We start from the raw sequence: 24,763 nt of genomic DNA on the forward strand, positions 1-24,763 counted from the left end.
AAAAATTGATGTGACGATCACTGAACATTTTAGAAAGCCTCTTCTGCCATTAATTAAAAAACATTTCTAGTTATATCTTTGAATTCCTTACTAGGTGTTACAATTGAGTATCACAAGACTGCAAGACTGAGCAAAATATATCAAAACCCAGACTGAAATGCAGTGCTACAAGCATTAAAATGCCAGTCCGGTTTTTCATATTTCACTATTCTGTACTAATTGACAATTATAAAAGTATGTCCAATAGAGTGCAGTACTGTACTTCAGTCTGTAAATTTAAAAATACTCTGTGGAAAGGTTTCTGAATTCTTTGTTACTGTGTAGTGTAGGAAAGTTCTGTGTCATACATTTCACTGCATTACACTCACTAAAAAATCTCATTTGAAGATAATGCGTACCCTCTCTTATAAAGTGTTTTGGATATTTTCTATGAAAATACTCTCTTTAGCAATTGCATACTGTTATAAATATGTTGGGGATTTTAACACATTGTGTTAGAACTTAGTAAGTTTATTATGAATGAGTTGTGGCGTATTTGCACTATTTCATTTTGGAAATGAACTAGCCTTATGGGACCTAAGGAAAAAACTGACATGAAGGAAAGCACTAGTGAGTATCATGTTGTTAGGAGCACCAACATGCAAAGAAGTGCTTAGTGGTACCTCTGGAAATACTCGGTTACTGTCAGTGAGGTATCGTAGGCATTCATCTTCACCTTCAGATGCCCAATCACTGTGGAAAATTTAGAGCTTTTTTTTTTTTCAAGTTTGAGTAATAGTTAAAATATTTTCTCATTCACATTTTTGTATTAGAGTTCATACATCTTCTCCCAAGTAACAAGCAATAGGACAAGAGAAAATGGCCTCAAGTTGCACCAGGGGAGGTTTAGATTGGATGTTAGGAAAAATTTCCTCACAGAAAGGGTGGTCAGGCATTGGAACAGGCTGCCCAGGGAAGTGGCTGGGTTACCATTCCTGGAGGTATCTATAGGACCTGTAGATGTGGTGCTTAGGGATGTGGTTTAGGAGTGAACTTGGCAGTGCTGGGTTAATGGTTGGACTTAGGTGATCTTAGGGTCTCTGTGAACAAAATTGTCACTTTCATGTTTATGCGCTCACAACTGCCTTATACTGAAAGATCTTTTCAGTATTAATTTGCCTAAACTAGAGAGTAGTATTATGCACAAATGTCAGGTTATAAATTTTGGCATTTTAGCAGGTGTGCATGTGTGCCCATTATCTGAAATAATAGCTTTATTTTTCCATAACTGAGTCTGGTGTAATATGAGTATCTAGACCAAGCTTCTGTATGACAGCTTTGTGTTTTATTTATATAAATACTGGATTTCACAAAAAATGCCAAGGTAGACAACATCTTTAACCACAGGAGGACAGCATGTACAGCAGATTGCAGACTTATTTTTGGTGAATATTCTGCTCCTAGTGGTTTAGACTGAAATACAATCTATTCTATCAGTAATTGGTAGATTTTTACCGAAAAAGTACACTTGAAATGAGAATATAGCAGGTTTTTAGATTCCTTATAGAAACACAGAAACTGTATGAATGTGCCCAAAAGGGTATTTTGTTTCCCATGAAGATCCTGCAAAGCTACCTCCCTTTAAACAGAAGACCTGGTGATATTGTATACAGTTGGCATAATGCAAATGGGTATTTTACAGCACATTGAAAGTGCCAGTCTCTTTTATGTTAAGGAATCAGAGATTATACTAATAGAGCTCATTTCTAGAGAATTTGAGCCAAGGATTTCTGATTTCAACTACTAAAAAATCAGCAACCTTACAGGACTACTCTGTAACTCCAGAAAGGCACTTTATTTTTTGAGAGCCAGATCTAAAGACCACCAAAGCCATGGAAGAATCTTCATTAGCTTTAATGTTCTTTAAAGGAGACCAACAGTTATTTGACTACAAAGAAGTATTGACTAATTTGATTTTTCATTAAGAAATCTGCAAAACTATATCTGTCAATAATTTGTGCATATTTCAGAAAGCGATAAGGGGATGAGTGTATAAAGTCTTCATGTCAATTTGCACAAAAATGATTTATCTTAAAACCATGCAATAGTTCCTTTCCAATATGGTGGTTATGTGTGCTTGTTGCTTTGTTGTCGTTGTCATCTTCAGGCTCTGTGATGGTCAGAATAATCAAGTTTAAATTATCTTGAAATGCAGTTTCAAATGTATGAATAGACTAGAGGGGGTTGGTCATATCCCTTGGGCTACTGAAGGAATTTCAACCACTTCCTGAGTATTGGTTGCTTCAAAAGATGTTAAAAACAGACGCATCCACATGTACATGAAATTTAACAGGTTTCCTTTACTACTTTTGTCAAAATGCTCTTCACCTACATCATATTAGAGGCTGAATGTTAGTTGTGTCAACTGAAGAGATGTACAAAACCAAAAAAAATATGTGTGTTCAAAATGTGGCTGCTATTTTAGTGCAGTCACAAGCAGTATTGCGTTTCCAAGTAAATACAAAAGAATTCTGTATACTGCTGCTGTGTGATGGACAGAGGCATACAGTCTTTTCAGAAGGTCTGTATTAAACTGTTTAACAGATTCCCTGTAAGTTTTATTCATCTCTTCACCTGAAAGTTATTGTAAAATTTTCACATGCCTCCCTTCTATCTGTCAGTTGTTCAAAATGACAAAAATGTTATCCTGCCATCTAATTTTGCAATGTGAATTGCTTGTTTTGGTAGACTAATATTTAGAGGCTTGCTTCCTTTCTGTTGCTTTACACATGAGTAGTTCCAGTATAGTTATTTCTTGCTTTACGTCACTGTGAAGTGAAAGAAATTCCAGACTGGGGCTGTGAATATTATGTATCAAACAACACTAGGTGAATTCTACCAGTAAAGGTTGACCAGGAATTTTTTGATAATGCCTTTATTTTTTCCCCTTTTAGAAACGTTAGTTTGTCAAAGATTTTCTGTTTTGACATACTCCAGTAAAATGAAACCTGGCTTCCTGCTAGTCCAATGGGCAGGCTGGGGATCCAGGGATTGTGGAGGGAGCCCTCGGAAATAAGGACTCCTTGTCTCCCACATTTCCTGCTGTAGTCCCAAACATGCAGGAACCAGCACTCAGCTCCCAGGAGCCTGGGAAGCTGGAAAACTCTGATTTGGCTGAGATCTGCAGGATCCCTTCTGCAGAAACGAATGAAGTTGCTTTTGCCACGTTTTCCACAGCCTTTATGTCTCACCCTCAGACAGGGAGTTGAGAAATGTTCAGAACCCCGCAAGGACCTGGATGCTTGAGCTTGTTACAGAAGTGGTTTTGTAGCTGATAGACATGACAGATATCATGAATAATCAGAAGTATAGAAGATGAGGAAGTTAAGCTAAACCAAAAGGGACCTCTGAGATTAGAAGATGGGGCTATTAATTCAGTTTATTTAAAAAACATTTTGAAAAAAAGTGGATATTTCAAAGCAAATTTTCCTCTTAGGCAAGGCTTTACAAAATTGATCTTTTTGACATTTCAGATACGACATCTCATGGAACAGAAAATCTTTTCTTTAACAGCTTTACTTTTAGTGACAGAGGACTGTGTTCATCTTCTCAGTGAGTGCAAGACTAGACAGCCTGAGCTGATAGGACCAAACCTTGATCAGATGATTTTTCACCTGTGCTTTGTTACAGTAATTTTCTCCCCAGGTGATTTAACCGTACATTCATTATGTTCTCCCTAAGGTTCACTCTAGATAGTTCTTGACATGAACATATCAACAGCCAGCTGCAGTGATGAGTAAGAGAAATTATGGGCTAAAAGATATTTCAAGAGGCAGATACTCCATTACCTGGAGATTTCCTCTTGTTTTTTGGAGGTACTAACTTTGAGTTCAGTATTTCAACAGTGAGCACATTGCACTCCTTTTCAGAGAGAAGCACATGACTGCTTGATCTTTATGGTAATTCTTTATTTATTATTTTATAAAAATACTTCAATAAACCTGTTATCTCCCATAAACAAATAAGCTGTAGGAACTTGGGTTCATTTTACTTTTTGGTCAGAACATTACTTTTTTGGCTCATATGCCACCTTCCAAAAATCTATTGAGAGATATATATCTAATTCTAATTAATCATTAAAGATCTGAGCTGGAGGAATTAACCAGGTGTTTACTCACCACTTTTCAAGAACATCATTGTGTGGCCACTGCTACGGGACCACACTGAGACTTCCATGAAGCCAACATAGTCAATGTACCTTGAACATACATAAAACTGTGGCATGTACAGTGATACTTGGCCACCAAATGTAAGGAGGGATCTAGTGTGGCTAAGTGATGCAATAATGAGTTCAGAGTAACATCACCATTCTAGGGAGGCAGAATAATAAATATAATGCTTTCTCAGTGAAAACCCTCTGCAAAGACTTACTCCCTCCTCTGGAGCTCTGAGGAAGCTGTCTGCTTTAATGTTAACTTCTGTAGCGACACCAGGGTTTAACATCAGCATCCCTCATCTCTTAGACTGATTTATTTTCAAAACTGGAAACAAGTTCAATAGTTTGTTCTGTCAAATCAATCCAAGTATGTTTTGTTGTCGTATTGCAGTCTCTGATTGTCTTTCTTGCACAGCTATCATGCTGATGCCAGAGTGCTTGTTCTTGTATGCGTGGGGAGAAATAAGCCTATTGCACTAGTGAGGGAGAACCATAAATCCCTGTCTAATTCTAAAGGCTAGTTCAGCTTCTGCTCCCAGACAAACTGTAGTCCCATGCATTAGGAAAAGTACAGTGTCAGATTAAAACCTGGCATTCTGTAGAGCAGATCCAAAGTCAATAAATCAACTTTAATTTTTAAAGGTAAAAATGTAATATTAGTAACAGTTGGGCTCCACAGTTTCTGGAATGTTATGAAAAACATAAAATCAGTTGAGCCAATATAATGAATCTGTTCTAAGAACTGTTCAGTTCTAAGAACTGAATGGGAGTTCTTCAAAACTTGCTTCTAAAACTCAGTGACATTTCATAGCAGGTTCATATTCATGCTTTTGGATGTAAGAAGGTAAAACTCTTAAAAAAAGAACAAAGCCCGCCACCAAAATAATCAACAGCAAACAAAAACCACCCCAAAAACCCAACACACATGGCCAGTTCCTCGGTAGGTATACATTTACATAGTTATTTTGAGTTCAATGAAGCTCTGAAAATTTATGGAAGTTCAGAACCTGATTCAAAAAATTGCGGTCTCTGGAATGAGCTTGTATGTAACACATTATCTGTGTTATTATCCCCATTTTCTTTATTTTCTTGGTAGTTCAGATATTTTTGTATATATCTTTGTATATTAATGAAAAAGATGGATTTTATTGTAAGCATCATTCAGAAAGATTGTTTTGCATGTAATTAGCAAAAAAAGGTGTTTAAATGTTCTTCTTAATGAAATGGCAAGAAAGATCATGTTTGAGTTCATAACCAACAATGGACCTAAAAAGATTTTAGCATTCCTTGTTTTTTAGGGATTCATTGCACCTTTAACCAAAAACATAGTATGCTATGAACGCAGTAATGAAATGTTTTGAATTGGAAAAAAACCCCGTACCTAGCTGAACCACAAAATATCTACGATGTTGGAAGGCTGGCATTATCAAAAGAAAAACAGTGTTTTTTAAAAAAGTCATTTTAATCACATCAATCATGTTGTAGCAAGAATGCAAATATTCATATACTACAGATTGAGACTGCTCTGAAATGTTCTGACAATCTGTTATGTTTTGAGTGATGTTTCAACCCTATCACTTGGGGTTTTTGTTTTGGTTTTTTATGACTATAAAAAAACACTACTCATCTCTGTCACATGCTGTACAGAATAAAAAGCCTTTCAGTTTTCTTAACAAGAATCAGACGGCCAGGGTGCTGCTGGAATGCAGAGAATATGCCACTGTCTGTTCAAAGTACAGCTTAATGAGCCAGACTAAACACACTGGACAATAGAGCTGTGGGGGGAAAGGGCTTCTCGTGGATCTATGGATCGGCTGCAGCTTTAACATCAAACTAGTTTCATTTTTCATCTTTACAAGTTCCATTTCCCTGTTTTGTTGGTATAAACTGCATTTCAATGAGTGGACTTTCCTGCCTAGGTGATGGTATTGTGTGCTTTGAAAAAGGGTATTGTGGATTATGCTAGAAATAATTTCTGTTTCTTTTTTCTCTCATAGTCACGACCTATTCCCTCACACCTTACTTCAGCAGTTGCAGAGAGTATCCTGGCTTCTGCCTGTGAGAGTGAAAGCAGAAATGCTGCAAAAAGGATGCGGTTGGATAGACAGCAGGTACTGTGTTGTTTGGGGGTCTACCACATCCATATTTATAAATGCACTGGACTCATTTACATAGGATGCCATGCAGAAGGGTGGTGCAATCCCTTATACGTTTCTTGCTAGCAAGAGTAATTAAAATACAGAAACTGTAGTTCTTTAAATGAATACACAAGCATGTCTTTGTCTATATTTACATAACCTGTGTGAGGATGGCTAGTATATTTATAATGTCCGACTGGAGAAAGCTATATATTTGCTTTTTAATGTTTGTAGATTTTGAGGGCATAGTATGTAATCTGCATACTAGAATTAAAAGGAACAGAACGTACAGTATATGTAATTTACATAAATAACAGAAATGGTGCACGTATCCATGAGTCACTGTGTTTATCTGTGCAGATATTCTCTTTCAAAATGTGTATGCATTTGTAAATGTAAAGTGAAATAATGTAAGTTTCTGAAAATACCTATTTGCCTGAGACAGAGAAGTTACTGTGATAGATAGCAAAATGCTGCTGGTTACCTTACTAGTGAGTTTTTAAAGCTTATATCAGTAGTTATTTCATTTTTTCTAATGTGTTTATTCACCTATTATAGCGCATGTTAGGATTTCATTATTTTTAGTTTGCTGAGAATTACATGTTTTCTTTCAAATTTTTGAAGTAAAACTGATAGCATATTCCAGGCTTTGATGATTTAGTCGCTCCACAGATGTAGTGAATGTCTAACGTTCTTATTGCAAAGACTAGTATGCTTTATTTGTCTTCATGATTATCACAAAGTCAAATCTCAGTAATGTCTCAGTTGTTCCAAAATATGCGTCTGTCGTGGCAGATGAACTTTTTGCGTGGAAAAGAATGTTTTTTTCAAAGAACGTTTTCCTTTTGTACATAGTCCATTGCCGCCTTTTCGGTTGTGCCACAACTGAGTAAAGGTTTGTTACTACTATCCCTAGAACACTGATAGTTTAGGATCTGAGAGTGGATATTGCTACTTCTTTTTTGCTGTTAGATTTTTTGCTAGGATTTTCATTACTGTGGTACATTTGCCTTTACAAATCACATGGGATATCAAAGCATTGTAATGTTAAGTGTGGCTTAGTTTAGAAGTAGTGCTCATTCAGATTGTTTGTTCTCTGATTTGTTAGTAACAATTAAAAAAAAAAAAAAGCTACAATGTTGATGTGCTTACCTCAAGGAGAAGTAGAAAAGACTTGTGCAAAAATGTTACTTTCCTTGCACAAAACTAGTGATTCGATTCCTTGGTCCAGCCAGCATGAGGCAGAGTTTTCGAGTGATTTAAATGAGAATCCCATAATACTGTCCAGGGAGCCAGAGAGCTGTTGAAACAAAAACAATTTTAAAACTGTAGAGAGAACTCTAAAAGCATATTAATAGGATTTCTTTTTCCTTTCATTTGTGGTATTACTATTACAGAAGGATTTAGTAACCATTATCATTGAAGGGAGAGGTATTGTTTTTCATTACAGAATTAAAAGTCGGTAGGGGGAATGGCTGCAAACTGATCACCTTAAATAAAGTCGTGATGTTAAAGTAGCAAAGCTGCCTCTGAAGAACAGGTGCTGTGTTCTGCTTCCTTCAGCTCTATCCTCTTTTTGGCAGTGAGTTCTGGGAACACTGTGAAGACAGTTGCAAATAACACCAGTCATTTGATTCAGTAAGCAGTAAGTTAGCTGGGTTGATGTAGCTTTGGTGCTTGGAAAACTATTTGTGAGTTCAGGATAGATTTGCTGAATAGTTTTTGCTGGAAAAAAATATGGGAATGTGTGTTAGGTCGCTTCATAAAACTTACCGTGAGAAATTTACCCTGCAGTGTAGAATAGTTAAGTCATTAGAGAAGTAGAAGACCTTGGTTCTAGTCCCAGTTCCACTGAAATTTAATTATTTATTCCAAGTATGTCACATTAACAGAGTAGACTGAGAGAAAATTATTCCAGATTATTTCTGAGTGGGGTGTTTAACACGCTCCACTGTGACCAGTTCTTATGCTGACATGGGAAGTGGACCTGTATCCTCACATCCGGGGAGACTGCCTTATGGGTAAAAGAGTTCTGTCCTTCTCTGCTTCCTATTTTTTCCTTTTACTTTTAAATTTCATTCACTTTTCTTCCATATATCCAAAAAGAAAGATTTTTCATTGGATTTTTTCTTAAACAGAGTAAGAAGGTTGAAAACATTCAGTTCAGCATGTTGTTTTGATTGTTCCATAGCTCTAAAAAAAAAGGGGGGGGGGGGGGGGGGAAGAAAAAAAGAAGCTTTGTTGCCTTGTTTTCTTGTTAACATGTTTCTACTTTTCCTTTTTAAACATAGCTTTTCAAAATTGGCCATTATACCAGTGGGTGGACTCAGGCTTTGAGGACCCTTCAGTGGAAATTTGGGAGGAGGAAAGGGGAAATAAGATTTGGATAATGAAAATTACCACTTCATAAATTATATCAAGAGATCTCCTAATAGAGGACAAGCATTAGACAGTCCTGGAAAGTAGATTGTTAAGAGGATCTGGTAAGAGCACTCATTCAGTGCTTTTCCTCAGAGCTGAATGAAAGTGTTGCATTAAAGCTGCTTTTTTCTTGCATGCAGCACAGTGAAGGTCTGCCTTTTATTCTCCAGAGGGGTGATCTGCCTCAAAGTGAGATGTAATTTGCATCACCACCACCACCTTTTTCAGAATATTACTCATAAAACATGAATGTATAAGAATACAATGTGTTATGCCCAATCCTGAAACTAAGACGAAACTTCAGCATCTTCCTAGCTTGCTGAACGCCTTTTCTTGCCTTGTTTATGCTCTTTCATCTTCTCCTCCTCTCCCTGGCACAACAAGGTCCCTGAACAGGAAGTTCTGAGCATTTTGCATGTACATCCCTAATGGAAGCCTGTACTTTGGTAAAAAAAATATGAATTTCCAAACTAAACATGTTTTTGCCTATGTTGTTAATTTTAGCAGTGCTTAGATTGAAAACCATCTCAATTATTGCTCAGCAAAAAGAGCCAGCTTTAAAGTCAAAGCTATGGAAACTTATCTCTTCAGAAGCAACCTCTCTGAAGTGTGTGTGTATGTGTCTGCATACACAAATACTGCATCTTATGGATGATTCTCTAGAAGTATTTCTGATAGCTGCAGTGTTTGTGTAGCCCTGATCTAGGGATATTGTTAAGTCTGAAGCAGGAAGAAACCATCCTTTTACCTATATGCCTTAAATTCCACTCATGTGATCTTTGTATTTCCTAACTCAAGGCTGAAAACCAAGGCCTGCAAAAATTCAGTTTTAAAAACAAGTGAATGAAAATTACTGTCATTGGCATCGATTACTTATTTTCAAAAATTCTTGTTTTTCATGGCAATAATGGGAAAATCAATGCGATCTTGCCTGTCAGGAAGCTAGTAACTTCCCATGTTTTTTGAAACTGCTACAATAAAAGCATTGTCAGTTTCTGAGACTTCTCTGTAAAAAATATAAATGTGTTTAGTAGGTCATGGTAGCTTGGACTACAATGCTTTGGCTGTCTGACCATGTTAGATGTTACTCAAGTGCTCTCTTTAGCTTCAGTACATTCTCATTATCTTGAGATCAAGCTCTGTTGGTTAGCCAGTAGCTTAAGCGTCAAGAAGTTTTGGTTGATACTTATTACCTGACTGAAGAGTTCTGTCACTTCCACTTTTTAATTCTGCCTGATAGTAAAGATAATTTATTCCCTTGCACAAATGTTATAGATTTATATATTGAAATGGTATGGGTTTACTGACACTACTGCCGAACTGTGAAATAATCATGACACTTGGTTGATCTTTCCCAGTCCAGATCAGGCAGTGGCTACAGAGGCAATGCAGAGCTTTTGTGTTGCTCTCCAAACCATCTCTGCTGAGTCTGGATACTGAAAAAGGGTGACTCCAGTCTTGAATTTTGTGGAATTTTTTCTTCACAGATAAAAAACTTAGGAACAATAATTGGATCAACCTTATATGACTTGCTTCAGTCAGAGACGGAAGAGGCATTATTTGAATCCCTAAGGTTTCCTGTGCTTCTGAGTGATATCCTGGGATACTTTCCTGGGATAATCCTTCGAGAAGCTTATTATATATATATCTAGCAATATTCAGGGTGAAGCAGTTGCTCCGAAGTGGATATTCTGGACTGCTATCGACAGGGGACTCATGAAACAAATTAAGTCGAGCTAAAATACAGCCCTTTTTACACGCATTCATTACATGTGGTGAACAGGATGACTTATTTTGTTGTGTCCTTCGCTTTAGAAACCAAATTGTGTCTTGATTGGGCAAAAGAAGAATGGTTAAATAAGTAGAAAAATCTGGAAAACAGTCATCCTGTCATTACTGTCCTGGGCAGTGAACAAAGGTTGGGTTGCCTGTTTGGTGCACTGCTGCTGCAGAAGCCTTGGCTCTGTGGCTCTACTTGTGTCAATCACAGAAACGGAAGTTTTGTTTTAAGAGCTTAATCACTGTCAGTCTCTGCTTCTTCCGAATGTGGTGTAATTTTCATAAAACCTTATCATAAAACAGGAGTGGTGTTGGCCTGTGGTACTCTGTGTAAAGTGGAGGTGGATTAGTCTTGTTCCTGTCCTGTCAGAAATCAAAAAGACCAATGAAAATTCTAAACAGAAATAGTAGTTTGTATACATCAGTATGTGATAGGACCTGCCCCTCTACTTTCCTGATGGGAGGTGAGAAGGTGAAGTCTTCCTTTGGACAAACAAATAAGAATGATACTAGGAAAAAAATGCCTTCATTTTTATTTGGACACAAGTGGTTTTTTAACAGCTGCCTTTTGTTTCATTGTTTAGAATTGATTCTTTTGTATGCTGTCACGTTGCAAAATTTATGAATGAGACTTTTTCTTCTAATTGAAATAAGAAGGTTTTGGCAATAAGATAAAATGTCAGCATCTGAGAGTGAGGAAAGGGGCTGAATATGGGAAAGCAGGAAAATAACTGAATCATAGAATACTATGTCTGTGGAAGTGTATGAACGTTTTTATGGATGTCGTGTCTAATCAGCCACATCATTTATGAAATTAATGTAGCTTCATTCACACCATGTTGATTTGTCTCCCAGTTAGGAATCTGGACCTTTGAGAAATTATTATTATACTTGTAGATAGGAGACTAGTGGTCACATATGACTGCGAAGCCAGTGGACTGGATTCTTTCCTGGATTCCATCCATATTATTTTAGCAATTTGACCTCCATTTCAGTAAGTAATGTCACGGAAGGGCTCCTGTAGCGTGCAGAATTTTTTGGTCAGCCAAAGGAGTGAGCTATGTACACTTCTTTCATCCTTACGCCCCAAGTGGACATGCAATGTATGATTCTTTTCTAGTCACATAGCAAGTGTAAAAGTTGAGCCCAAAGAGAGCTTAAGCTCAGAGGAAAATGAAAGTTATCTTACATATCTTCTGTCCTAACAAAGGCATTTCTCAGACAGAGCTGGTGGTTTTAAAATTAGTAGGCTTTTCGCTGACTGCTTGTCAGTCAATGTTTTATAGAATACACATGATAAAAAGAGGGTTTCTCCATTTTTTTTAAATGTGAATTTAAAGGGTAAAATTTCTTTTCATTACAGAGACTAGGTGAAAATAACAACAGTCAAAAGAATTTTATAGGCCGACAAAGGTGGTGTCCTCATACCTTTGCTGCACAGACATCAGAATAATACTTTTTTTAGGTTTCTTTAGTTTTATTTAATTCAACTATTCTTTATCACCGTCTACGAGGCAAATGGGAGGTAATACAGTGAAGCTATTAGGATATGTGTATGCCTGCATGTGCACATGGGAAATAATTTACAGTGAACAAACCAGTTATACATGGACTTACTTTAACTCTTCACATGAGATCATCTTTGGAAATGGCTGCAAGACAACTTTCTCGTTGCAAGAGTATTACTTACTTCATCTCTATCTCTGCTTCAATTATTTCACTCTGTTAGGCATCTCAAAAAAGCTCCCTCAATGTAAGCATTGATTATCTTTTTTTTAAAAAAATCATAAGGTTAAAAGATATGATGTAAGATTAGGATAAATAAAATTATGATAATGTGCATGTTATATTTCTGAGTCTTGTGGAAGTTACTAGTTTAATTATGAAAGCTAAACTCAATTAAAAAATTAATCTTGTATTATTTGAGCTTTCCAAGTTGGTAAGAGCAAGTTTGTGCACTGTGCATAGACTACCATGAACTATGATGCTGTGAAGCAGTCCTTTATGATAAACACTGAATGCATTTTGTAAGAAACCTCTCATCAAGATGACAGCTATAACTATTTTCCATGCTATGATTCGTAACCAGGCAAATTAAATATCAATAATCATGGTGGAGTGAACGATAATATCTAACCCTCAAGGAAAAGAAAGTTTAATGATCCCAGGTTTACACTGAAACATAAATGAACGTAAGTTTGCAAATGGACACTTTAAACACATTCTTCACCCCCATTCTTGTTCGGGGGATAAAAGGAAAGCAAGTTTAGAGTTTTCAGTGCTTTAATAGCATATGACTAAGGTATTAAGAATATTGCAACATTTAGTATTTTTAACAACATTGCTTTTAGGTGTTAGAGGAGTAGGAGTAGGTGGCTATTAGGTTTCTGACAAAGCAATTACGGCCTAGACACATATGCTGGGAGCTGACCTGACATTTGCCTCCAGATAGTTGTCATAGCAGCAACCTGAATAGAGCAGCTTGATACAAGTGCCAGTTGCAGACTGGATACAGGTTCCGTGCTAATGCAGTACATCTGAATATTAATAAAAGTGCACATGTACTGCCACTTAGAAATCACCGCTACTGTGTTTCCTTCCATTTATATCTAATTCCTAAATGTTAATTTTTAAAGAAATTGAGGTTTGTAAGGAAATGTTAATGAACTTCCTCCGTACAATTTCTGGTGCATTTCTCTGCATGTAACAAGGGGATTGACCTAAAGAAAGATTCTTCAAGTACAGTTTTTTAACAATAAACTCTGGCTGTTGCAGACCAGGAAAATTTTGTGTCTTGATTAAGAAGGAAGGAAATTACTGGTGGACAAATTATAGGTAATTGTAAGACTGTTTTGGAAGAAACTAATTAAAAATCTGAATTGCAATGAGGGCATGGACTCTGCAGGATCCTACTGCAGGAACACTGTATCTGGCTTTCAGCAGTGAGGGGGAAGAGACCTTTAAACCTTCATATTTTGAGGACAGTGAATTTGTGTTTCAGCTGGCCACTAATGCACAGCTGCTAAATCTTGACACTGAACAGTTATTTCCTGCATTACCCTTCAACAGCAGGAAAGATGGAAGAAGGATATATATTTGTGTCCCTGTATGTATGTTCTTGTTCTTTTCTTTTTTTTTTTTATTAATGCGTACTGCAGCTCCCAGGAGGAAGGAAGAAACAAATTGTAGGGTTCTTAAATGCTCTCTTCATTCTTTTATTTATATTGTCTTGTCTTGTATCAAGGGCAGATTTGGACAATATTTGTTACAGAAAAGGGAGTTATGCAAAAACATCTCCCAGTGGATGCTGGAGAATGCCCTGCTGAGGCAGTGCTTCTGTGGCAAAAAGCTGCAAATTCAGAGGGAGCACAAAGAACAGGGAGATGGAGTCATTGCCATAGCTATTCAGTATGCTGGAAGAGCACATCAACTATACATCCTTGTTAGAGGTGAAGGAGAAAGTATCAGGAGTTCCCTTTCTCTTGGGTTTCACAGAGCCTAGTTTGCTCTAGAGGATGGGAAAGAAAAGGCACTTTGTCCATGCTGACCACAAGTGTCAGCAGTGTGGAGGGATGGAGCCATTACCTCTCTCTGCTGTATATTTACCTAAGATCTGAAAAATTCCAGCTGAAAGTGATTTTCACTTCAGAATTGGAGGCTTGTGGAGTCTTAGATAACAGAAAAGAGTAAAGAGAAGCAGGTAGTTCACTTAATATAAAGCAAACAAATAGAAATTGTAATCCCAAAAACCACAAGAGGCAAAAGTCACTTTAGCTTGCAAAGAGCTCAATGCCTCTTACACTATAGAAGCTTTATTAATAATAGCTTTTTGTATTCAGACATCTCTTTGTGATTTAGTATTTAATAGGGATCAGAGTGATTTCTGTACTTCAGTACTTTATCCTTTTTTATCTGTGTTGAAAACGATCGCTAAGATGACTGTAATATCCTTGGATACCCACATGCTAGTTTGCATTTCAGGCCTTGTTCACTTCCATCGTTTCCCCATCTAATGATTATTTTACTTCTGAGCTGGTCTTTGGTTTGCTTTTGTGGTTCCAAATGATATGCTTTAACCACTGATGCACAAATGTTATGCAGGCACCGTTTAGCTGCATGTGGATTATTGTCAAGAGATCAAATTATGTACTAGTATTGGGAAACTTAGCTTCCTACCCAGAATGCACTGGCCATATTGTCAAGGGGAAGAAAATAAGTAGTGTGCATTGTAATTTTAAATCCTGCTGCCTTTCAAGTCAGTGGCAAAATTCCTGATTTCAGCAGTGCTGGACAGGGTTCTGTCATTAGCAGATGCAGCTGGAAGGGACTGCTGAGTATCACAGGGCAACCCTCCTCCCTCCACGCTCCAGCCCAACTTACATTAAATTTGCTACATGTATTGGAAAGGAGTAATGTGCAAGGCATGCAGTTGCAAATAATTTCATGCCTTGGATTTACAGTGAGGCCCCAAGGTGAGCAGCTAATTTTTCACCTCAACACAGAGATCATTAAATTAGAAAATGCTTCATTTTTCCAGGCTCTTCGTGCTGAGCATATATGGCTGAATTTCAAATCTCTGCTGATTTCAGAGAACACTTTAAACACCCCAAGCTGCAATAAGATCTTGAATGTGAAGTAAAATTGATGCCAATGTTAAGTTTTCTGTTCTGGAGGTTGATAAAGCTGAAGGCTGAGAAATAGTGTCTGGTTGTTTCCTGGACAGGATCTTTTAAACAACCTTATCCCCCTTCCTACCACAGGTGGAGTGAAAATGAACGGGGACCAGAACAGCCTTTTCCCTTGTGTCTTTAATATCCATCTCCTGTCAAGCAGGCAGAAGAGGAAGGACTGCTGGAAATGTAGATGCAAAAGTTCTCTCCTCAGGCCTAAAGATTGAGGTTTTTGGAGTCAGGGCTTTTGTTCTTCCTGCTCCTGTGTTGAAAGCCAGGAATAGAGATATTTTTACTTATCCCTCCCTTTCATATGCAGGAAGATACTAAATGTGAAACATTTTCTTGCCTGTCAGATGTTTCTAGCATAGAGACAAGTATGTTAAAAGCTTGATTTTGTCTTTCCTTTCCTGTGTTTAGCTACTGACTTCATTGCACACACCCTCCTGCCTGCAACACAGGCAGGGAGTAATATTTCTGGTGAGTAAATCCCTGTTATCATGCCAGGATTGGGCCAGTTTAATGAAATCAATGCAAATCCAGTGTGCATGTGCATACTCTTATTTTTCAAGAGTGGGGTATTTTGATTTTGGTTAATGAACTACTAGATTTAGAAGACTTTGACCAACCATAAAATACTACAAAATTCAAAGCAAAGTTGCACAATGGGTTCAGATCTATTCCTTGGTTAGAACAGTGCAATACTCCATGCAGAAAATACATGTAGAAATGTACGCACAGACTGCTTATGTTTGGTAGCATGAACATGCTTGCGATTCAACAACTGGCTTGATGTCCCTAAGCTAAATTTAGAAACATATTTTTCTAAGAAAAAAACCCCCAACAATCTATAATAAGCTGTGGGAGCAGGAGCTGAGTGCATTGCCTGGGAGCAGCACCAGCTGCTAAAGAGGCTAGGCACAGGGCAAGGCAGCCAAGCAGGCTGTGGCCAACAGCCCAGGCATCATGCCAGAAGAATCCTCCCCTGAAATGAGAATATTTGGGGAACAGATTTGTACTGCAGTGCACAAATTTCATGGTTATTACTCATGGTATTTCATATTAAGCTTCAGTTTTACTGTCTCCATTAATGGAGCAAATCTGAAAGTGCATCCTCCAAAGGCCAGTCAAAGTTCATTTCTTTGTTTCTTCCAGTGGGTTATGCTATTCTGGTTTGAGGATTGTAGAATCAAAAGGCCATACCCCAAAGCATCACTTGTTATCTAATGAATCTTTTCGAATACAGAACCCTCATGATAGTTAAAGTTGCAGGATGTGCACCAAGTTCTGTCAAAAATTTAGAGCAGGTCTTCCTCAGTAGCAAAACATTTTCTTTCTACTAAATAGTTTGAGACAGGGTGGGGGGGTCAGGTTTGTTGTTTGTTTTTTTTTTTTTAAATACCTTTTATTTTAGAAACAGTTTTTAAATATTTATTTTTAAACTGTAAAAGTCAAGTTGTACCTGAGGCAATGTTCAAAACCAGACATCCTGCATTGAATTGATAGAAAGAATTTTGGTTTTCACAGTTCAAACTTTAATGCAGATTTGAAATAAAATAATTAGCGATCAAATGTATCAAACACAGGGTAAAATTTCTTTAAAATATCTGAACCTAGTGTTGAAAACAAGAGCCAGTCATTAAGTGCATGCAAAATAGTAATTGCTCACTCTCTAAGCCAGGGGTCCTCAAACTTTTTAACCAGGGGGCCGGCGCGCGGATGCAGTGGCAGGCAGCCATCTGCGGCTGCTTGGTTTCCCCCCCAACCCCCGGCGGGGGGTCTGTAAATACCGGGGGCCGGATTGAGGACCCTGGGGGGGCCGTAGTTTGAGGACCCCTGCTCTAAGAGATGAGAAAACTGGGTTTTTTAGAAGACAGCTGTCTGTAACTCCTACTAGAATTGACCTGTGAAAGGGATACCATACTGTAAATACGGTAAAATGCTGGAATGTCCAGTGTGCTTAATTTTTTCCTTTTCAAAGCAGAACACAGACATTTTTAATTAGGTGAAACTAAGAAGTTAATTCAGCATTGACCTCAAATGCTTCATGTCTAGGCTGTCATCTCTCATTTTAAATGAAGAATAATTTCATTTAGAATCTAATATAAAGTGCTTTGGTCCATTCCCCCTGCCACACACTCCAGTATAGGTAATATTAAAAGAAAGTGTGGGGCAGAAGAGAAATAGGAAGAAGCGCTCAAAAGTTCAAGTCATACTCCAGTTTTCCAATAGACTTTTTCATTAGTTGCATCTCCATACCCCAGAGCTAGCAGGTGTATGGAAAGCTGTTTTGTGTCAAGAAAATATGCTGTCAGTGGTGGGAGTGATACCAGTTGTAATGCAATAGACGAAGAGACCTATAGTGGGAGGTTTAATTATGTTGACCGTGATGATATTGTAGTAATAAATCTGCAAAGCTGGCACAAGCATTGCTCCAGTACTCCCACACACTTTCCCCTGCATGCTCCCTAAACATTTGATTCATGACTTTAAAAATTTTCTCTGTTGGTGTTCTGGTGCAACAGTCCTCCTGCACTGAATGGAGTAATGCTGATCTCTCCCAGCTGAAAGTCTTGCCCATCATAGTCACTAAAAAATGGCATGTTGGCAAGGGGGAACAGGAATGTCTCTCCCTGTAGGAGTGGCTCACTGAGATAATTTCCTGAGGACAGTACACGCAAGTATGAAAAAAGCAGAGAAAAATGCTTTATTGTGATCATAGAAGTGGAGCTGTCTAAGGCATAGCAAGGTCTGTTCTGAATGAGAAGAATATACTGCGAAGGAGGGATTTCTCTCGCTTTGCATCCTTTTGGTTCAGTAGTAAGTACTGCTATGCCTTTGTCATCATGCATCAGTTTCAGTAATACATTGATTCATTCAGTGCCATTACCTGCAGGCAAAACTGCTCTTGGGATGGGAAAAAAGGACGTTGTTTTCTTGTAGTTTATGTTTTTTCTGTTTGGAAGAAAGGTCAGATATTCAAACTCCTCCATTCGTAGTGCCTGTCAATGAGGAAGCAGCAAAAATGATCAGTAGCCATGTTCTTCAGCAAGATACTAGCCTCTGCAAAGAAATTGGCTTGGAAAGGACTAGAGGGGTTGTGCAGCAACATAAGAATAAACGTGACATAACCTGTACTTCATTTCCACTGAAGTTTTACCTTCCACACATGCACGCACACACACACCCACCCCGCCCCAGATTTTCAGCTAATTTAATTTCAGCAGGGGCATCCTGGGCCCTGGAGTTCATTGTGCAGTGCTTCATTTTTGGATTCAGGCATGTACCAAATGAGCTCTCTAGCAGGCTTGCTGAGCCTGCTCCCATGGTCCTGTGCCTTGAGATATCTTGGGCTGAGAGATCAATGAAGGTGGCACAGGGAAGGAAAGAATCCTTGCATATTCTCTGTGGTCCCATCCTCTGTGGCAGGCTGAAGGAGTTGGTGATGTGGTCTTCCAGGGGAAACTGGCTTTCCTTTGAAGGATAATGTGGGCTGAGAGTGGGTGGTTAAGTGCAGTGGAGGAGGTGGGGATTCTCAAGGTTGGTTGCTGAAACAAGGCCTAAATCAATAACACCATAAGGCCTGAGGCAAGGTCCATTCTCTGCTGTTCTTTAGGTCAGAGTAAAAATCTGCTTATCCCCGAAAGAAGAAATTCTGTATGAGGTGTGGGCCCTAACAAACCTCTTCTCTTTGCTGGTACAATGGGGAGGAGTGCAAGTTCCACCTGCCTTCTCTCCTCTGGTGTTCCTCTGCCAAGCAGAAAATGATGGCCCTAAAGACTCTTCTGCCCTTTGCATGGCACCTTTGTCCCCGTCTGAATTTGTACTGCTTTCTCCATGGGAAATGTCACATGTATTTTGTGAAATACACCATGAGCACATAGGAGTTTTGCCAAAAATCAAAGGCATTGGCACAATTCATGTATTCAAACCAGGTCCAGTTCTGCCTCTTACATCCCTGTAGCTGTTTGTAATCTGCTTCTGGCCACCACTGAACACATTATTTAAAGTTGCACTGAGGAAGTCATTGCTGTGCATACACTGCAGTGTGCTATGCAGTCTTACGCTATGCACCTGTCTTGCATGTTGAGACAACTTTCAATTAGTAGTGGTGAAACTGTTAGCTAACTAATTTTTTTTCGTATGTTAAAGTTCTCTAGAAAAATAAAGAGCGTGACCATGTCCAATATAACTAATGAAATAGCTTATGAAGGATGACAACTGTAACCTAATACAGGAACAGCAGGAGCTATAAAGTTAATTGGCAGGACACTTCCCATCATTAGTCCACCTCAAATGTGATTGCTTACGTTGATTTATACATTTTAACATTCCTTTGTTTCTGATGGAAAAAAGCAAACCAGGGAAAGCACATTAAAAAATCATCTATCTAAAAATCAAACCTTCCAAATCTAAAAATAAAAAATCACCTTCAGTAGAGAACAGTAAGTTTCTCTCAAAAACCACTGAAAAAGATAAATGCTCTCCTTTTCCATTTGGACAGAGAGAGACATGGTCCTTTAGAAGAACCCAGTTTCTCTTTCCCCAGTGACTTTGCATCACAGTTATCTAAACTGTAGGATTCACTCATCCATGTGTCCATGCTTGACCAGCAGCACTGGTGACCTCTGAACACTCATGTTGCTTTTCTGCTATCACAGTGGATAATAAACTGGCTAAAGTTGACAGGCTATGAAAAATGATCCCTCTGCTTTGCTATTGCTCCAACAAAAGTGATTCTCTTTTGTTGGCTGTCAAGGAGACAGCTCCTTGCAACAGCCATACAAGTACCTCTTCCAGAAACATTTTCTGTTCTGCAGGTGACGTGGCAGCAGTGAAAAAAAAAATAAAAATACTCAAATACTGCAATGTGAAAATGCTAACCTTTTATTTAAGGTTAACATACCCATTCCAGTCTATAAATGATGTGTCATTTTATCAGAAATGCAAAAGTCTGAGGTTCATTTCTCTCCTACACAGCAGCACCTTTTTATTTTGATCTTCTTTTTCTGTGTCAGCCTCATACTTTCATTTCTTGTTGAACACTAGCTCATGTCATTTTTGATGCCTGATGACAGCACTGATGCTGGCAGTTCATTTCAATGTTAAGAACCTGAAAGCAAAAGGAACCTTCTGCCCTTCTAATCTGAAACTGTGCTGAGACTGATGATGCTTTCTTTTCTTGGCTGTATACCCTGTGTCAGGAGGACAGTTTGGTAAGTCCTCAAACTTTTAGTAGCTAACTTAACATTTTGATAGACATTCTTCAAGTTCCCACATTACCGTTGACATTACAGGGAGTTTAGATGCCTAACTGGGCTCTGTATTACACCTGATTTAGTTCAATTAGAGTATATCAGTATTTCCTCACCATCTAAAAAACTGTTTTTATCATTTTTTGTCTAAAATATGAAAACCATTTTGATACGGGACTGCACAGCAAGATCATCATTGATACCTAGATTTCTGGCAGTAACATGTTCAATACAGTTGCATCTGCATGCTAGGAGCACTTTTTTATATAATGTTACATCAATGCCAGAAAATTCTATGCTGAGACCAGTGCGCTCTCCATGTAATGATGAGATGATAGACAGAAGCAAGGAGAGAGTGGTACACGGTATGCACTACTGGGTCACAGGGCAGGGAATGGCAGCAATCTCCGCATGTTTAAGAAGTGGACACCTTCTAGACCCTGCAATGGGAACCAAGAATCCCATGGCTCATCTTCCTTTAAACACCGTGCTCTGTGCAGCCGCTTACCCTGGCAGCTGCTTCTCTGTACAGGAGTCAGAAAACTGTGCTGAGACTGAAGTCTATGTAATGATGAGATGATAGACTCACAGATAAAACATAAATGTTCAGCTTAGCTGGAATACCCAGCTCCAACTGAGCTACAAATTGAGTAGTATGTCACACAAGAACAGGCTTTCTCATTTTTTAATGTACTTGATTTAAGTAAGTAAAAGTGAAGAAAATAATGCAGAAAGGGGTAGAGGAAAACATGGTCTAGGTCAGATGACAGAGGGTGGGAAACAGAAAGCTGTGCAGTCCTCCAGCTATACCTTACAAGAGGAGAAATAGTGTACGTGCTTGAGGACAGCAGTTATGGCGTCTTGATTTCACTGCTAAGTCCACCCCTGAATTATCAAAACAATCTAAAGAATAACTGGCATGAGTTCTGTGATGTTATTTGAACTTGATTTTGTGTTTTATTTTAGTCAGCTTGCTCATATTCACTCTTAGTACTTCTGGGAAAAACCTCAGGGGTCTTTCTGCTGGTTGTGCATAGGCCTCATCCATAATTCTAGTGCCTTATTCTCCGACAAAGACCTGGAATGCTGTTTATGAAGGACAACTAAACTTAAAGGGGAAGGAATCTGTCCAGGGGTGCAATTATTTTTTACATCTTTTCATCTTGGTGATTTTGGACAACAGGTTGTGGGACTGTCAACGGAGGCATCATTTTAAAGAATACTGTGGCTAGCCTGAGAGATGGAGGAAATGCCCAGGTATAGATATATATAAAAGTAGATATGTATATCAAAATAGATATAGATATAAAATATATATTGGTCTTGGAAAGTTATCAAAGAATAACTTTACCACTCAGATAAAATATGTCTGTGGTATGTTTCAAGTATTTTCCTAAACAGATTGTAAAGATTGTAGCAATTCAGTTTTTAGGTTTCAGCTCTGTGCCTTGTGTGATGAGCTGAAATCTCAGGTAGATGTTAATTTTGGATTAATAATATAGGGATGGAAAAATTTGTAGAACTTTATTCAAAATAGCTTTGAGGTATGAAAGCACAATTCAGCATGGCAAACAAGTCACATGAATTAACTTTTCTGTGCACAATTTCATCAGGGAACCTGTAGCAAATGCTTGGCTTTTCTCATTGTGAGTACTGAAACTCTGGGGGCTTCAACTGAAGATCTGGCTTTTGCTCATTGTGTTGTAAAAGAAATAAGGCTTTTTAGGGGAGGGAGTAACTTTTACTAGATCAGCCCTTGAGCACACAAGTTCTTCTCCTGGTCTAGGAGAAAGTATTGTATTACTTTTTTTCTACAAACCTTACCTTGCCTCCATGCTTAGATCACAGCTGTAAGAGCACCTCCTACAATATTAAAAGACGTCGTCCTTTTAAAGGACTATAAATGTCCAGTATGTAAATATTAAGGTCGGCCAATGCAAAGGACTACTCTGAAGCTTCATTTGGATTTCAAACTCAGTGAATTATGTAGGTCTGTTTCATTTCATTCAGGCCTTCCTAGCCTTGAACAGGTTTTATTTAGTGAGCAGTATCCCAACACAAACCTCAGCAACTGGAGAGGGGAGAAAGAATGTGCAATGGAAACCCAAACTAAAAGGAAAACTCACACCCATCATTTGCAGAAATACCATTTCCACCATTGCTAAGCACACTGAGTCAACAGCCTTTTTGCAGTGTTAAAGGAAAATTAAGCCTACTGTGATGTGCCAAAATAATGTTTAGCTGTCTAGGCTTCCAGGATATTGGTCATAAAATTAAAAGCTGGGTCAAACACTAGAGAATTAATTTAATGTAATTAAAGCTAATAAAAGATTCAGAGTTCTGTCAGAACAATGTGTGTCATCCCAGCAGTTAGTAGTATCATCACTTATTAAGATTACCTGACACTTCCCTTTATAATGCTAGGTATGCAGTTTGGTGATAATTTCATGACCTTCAGCCCCCAGGGATTACATGTACTGTTCTGTATGTCTTCCGTTTGCTGAACTCTTTCAGAGAAAACTTCAGCCATTTTCAAGAATGAGGAAAATATTGTCCTGTAAGGGCAGTTCAAGTCTTAAATGTATTTACTATTAAAAAAAAAAAAAAAAAAAAAAAGTGGCTCTGTGTTTGGTCTTGACAATATAGTGGTGTCATTTATGCCAAGGATGTGACACTGGATGCACATGCTTACACAGTCAAAACATTTTAGTTGCTAAATTCTCAGATTATTCAAATTTCAGTGAGTGTGACTAGGATCTCAGTGCAGAATGGAGGGGAGGAGTGTTGGGGCTGTGAACCATGGCAGGAGCAGACATAACAAGGGATGAAGGGAAAGTGAGATTATGAGATGGGGTTGGGTGAGGAAGTGAGTATCTGAGGCTGGCTATGTGAAGGAAAATGGTTAGGTGAATTAAAGAACTAGTGGTGGAAGAGGATCAGATATTACTAGCAGAAAAATAATGTGTGTTGAAAACAGGAGCTACCCTGGCTGATAGTGGAACCTGGCTTTGCTCCCTGTGGGACAGGATTTTGGGATTAGGAGTCTGAGGAGGGAGAGGAAATCTCAGATGGGACCATCAGTGGATGTGACACTGATTAAATACAAACTAGGAAATGAATGGGCTTGAGTTGTGGAAGCTGCTCAGCTCTCAGGCATCAAGAGACTTGTTTGTAAAGGAGGGACAGGAATTTGCTAGGCAAGATGACAAACTGAGATGGAGGGTGGAAGGTGAAACTGGAGAAGCAAGGAGGATGGGATAAGGAGTCAGGGATTTTGAAGAGACAGTGTGAAATAAGTTTGAAGACACAGAGAACAAGGTATACATGATCAGGTCATGGGCAGGGTAATGTCAGTGATCTCCAGGCCCTGCAATGGCAGCCAGGAATCCTGTGGCTCATCTTGCTTTAAACAGCTTGCTCCATGCAGACAATGATGGCTGCTTACCCTGGCAGCTGCTTCTCTGCGCAAGAGCTGAGATGGGCAGAGAGCTCTCAGCCCCACAACCCCTGCAGATTCAGCAGAATGCTCTGTGATGAAACTTATGAGTTTCTTCCCATTATTTTAAAAATAAAGTTAGACAAAAGGAACCCATTATTTTATTGTGGTTGCAGAACTCAAGTGCTTTACATATTAGGTAATGCTAGCTTAAGGTTGCCTTTGTTGCCAGAATCTCACCATCTGAAAAGCAGTGATAAAAGTTCTATCTAACAGAAGTGTTGTGAAGATTAATTGTGTACGCTTTGGAAAGTGCTACATGGTTTTATCATGTGTTTCTATTTATTTTAGTTTTGATTCAAAAATCATAGAAATAAATTGGTGAGTTCCAAATGATAAAAATATATGAAACATCATTTCCTTTCTTCTAAAGCCATACTACAAGCTATTGAGGCTAAAACCAAATTTAAAACACGTGAATGCAGGTTTTAAATTTTTCATCTGAATGAATTTTTCTTCCTATGCTGAAAAAAAATAGAGGACCATATGCAAATATTGGGTCCCTGGCTTGCCTATTTGTTTGAAGACTAATTTACATTTGAGTTTTCCTAACCTCAAAGTGGTATTCTATGAGAAGTGTTTATTGACAAGAACAAAAAAATCCACATCTTTCAGTTTAACATATTAAAAAAGACAGTATCAAGAAACATGAGATAAAAATGTGTTTGCCTTTTTATCTCTTTTCTAATTGAGTGTGGGAAACATCACCTTGATGTAGGGTCAGTTAAAAGCTGTCAGTCTCAGAATTGTTAATTTGTCAGTCTAGTACTTCATTAAAGCATTAGTTAAATGCATGTTGCTATCTTTGC

General features: G+C 38.2%; 1 protein-coding gene across 4 annotated transcripts in view; it reads left to right on the top strand.

The window, feature by feature from the left end:
* Window positions 1-24,763, top strand: part of NOL4 (nucleolar protein 4) — a 201,491-nt gene that overhangs the window by 157,171 nt on the left and 19,557 nt on the right. For all 4 annotated transcript variants that reach the window (XM_027792460.2, XM_027792462.2, XM_027792461.2 and 1 more), the window contains one exon: window positions 6,193-6,306. In XM_027792460.2, the coding sequence (XP_027648261.1) occupies window positions 6,193-6,306 (114 nt within the window). The remainder of the gene's footprint in view (window positions 1-6,192; window positions 6,307-24,763) is intronic.

The sequence above is a fragment of the Falco peregrinus genome, chromosome 3 (genome assembly GCF_023634155.1).
Source record: "Falco peregrinus isolate bFalPer1 chromosome 3, bFalPer1.pri, whole genome shotgun sequence".
Taxonomy (NCBI): domain Eukaryota; kingdom Metazoa; phylum Chordata; class Aves; order Falconiformes; family Falconidae; genus Falco; species Falco peregrinus.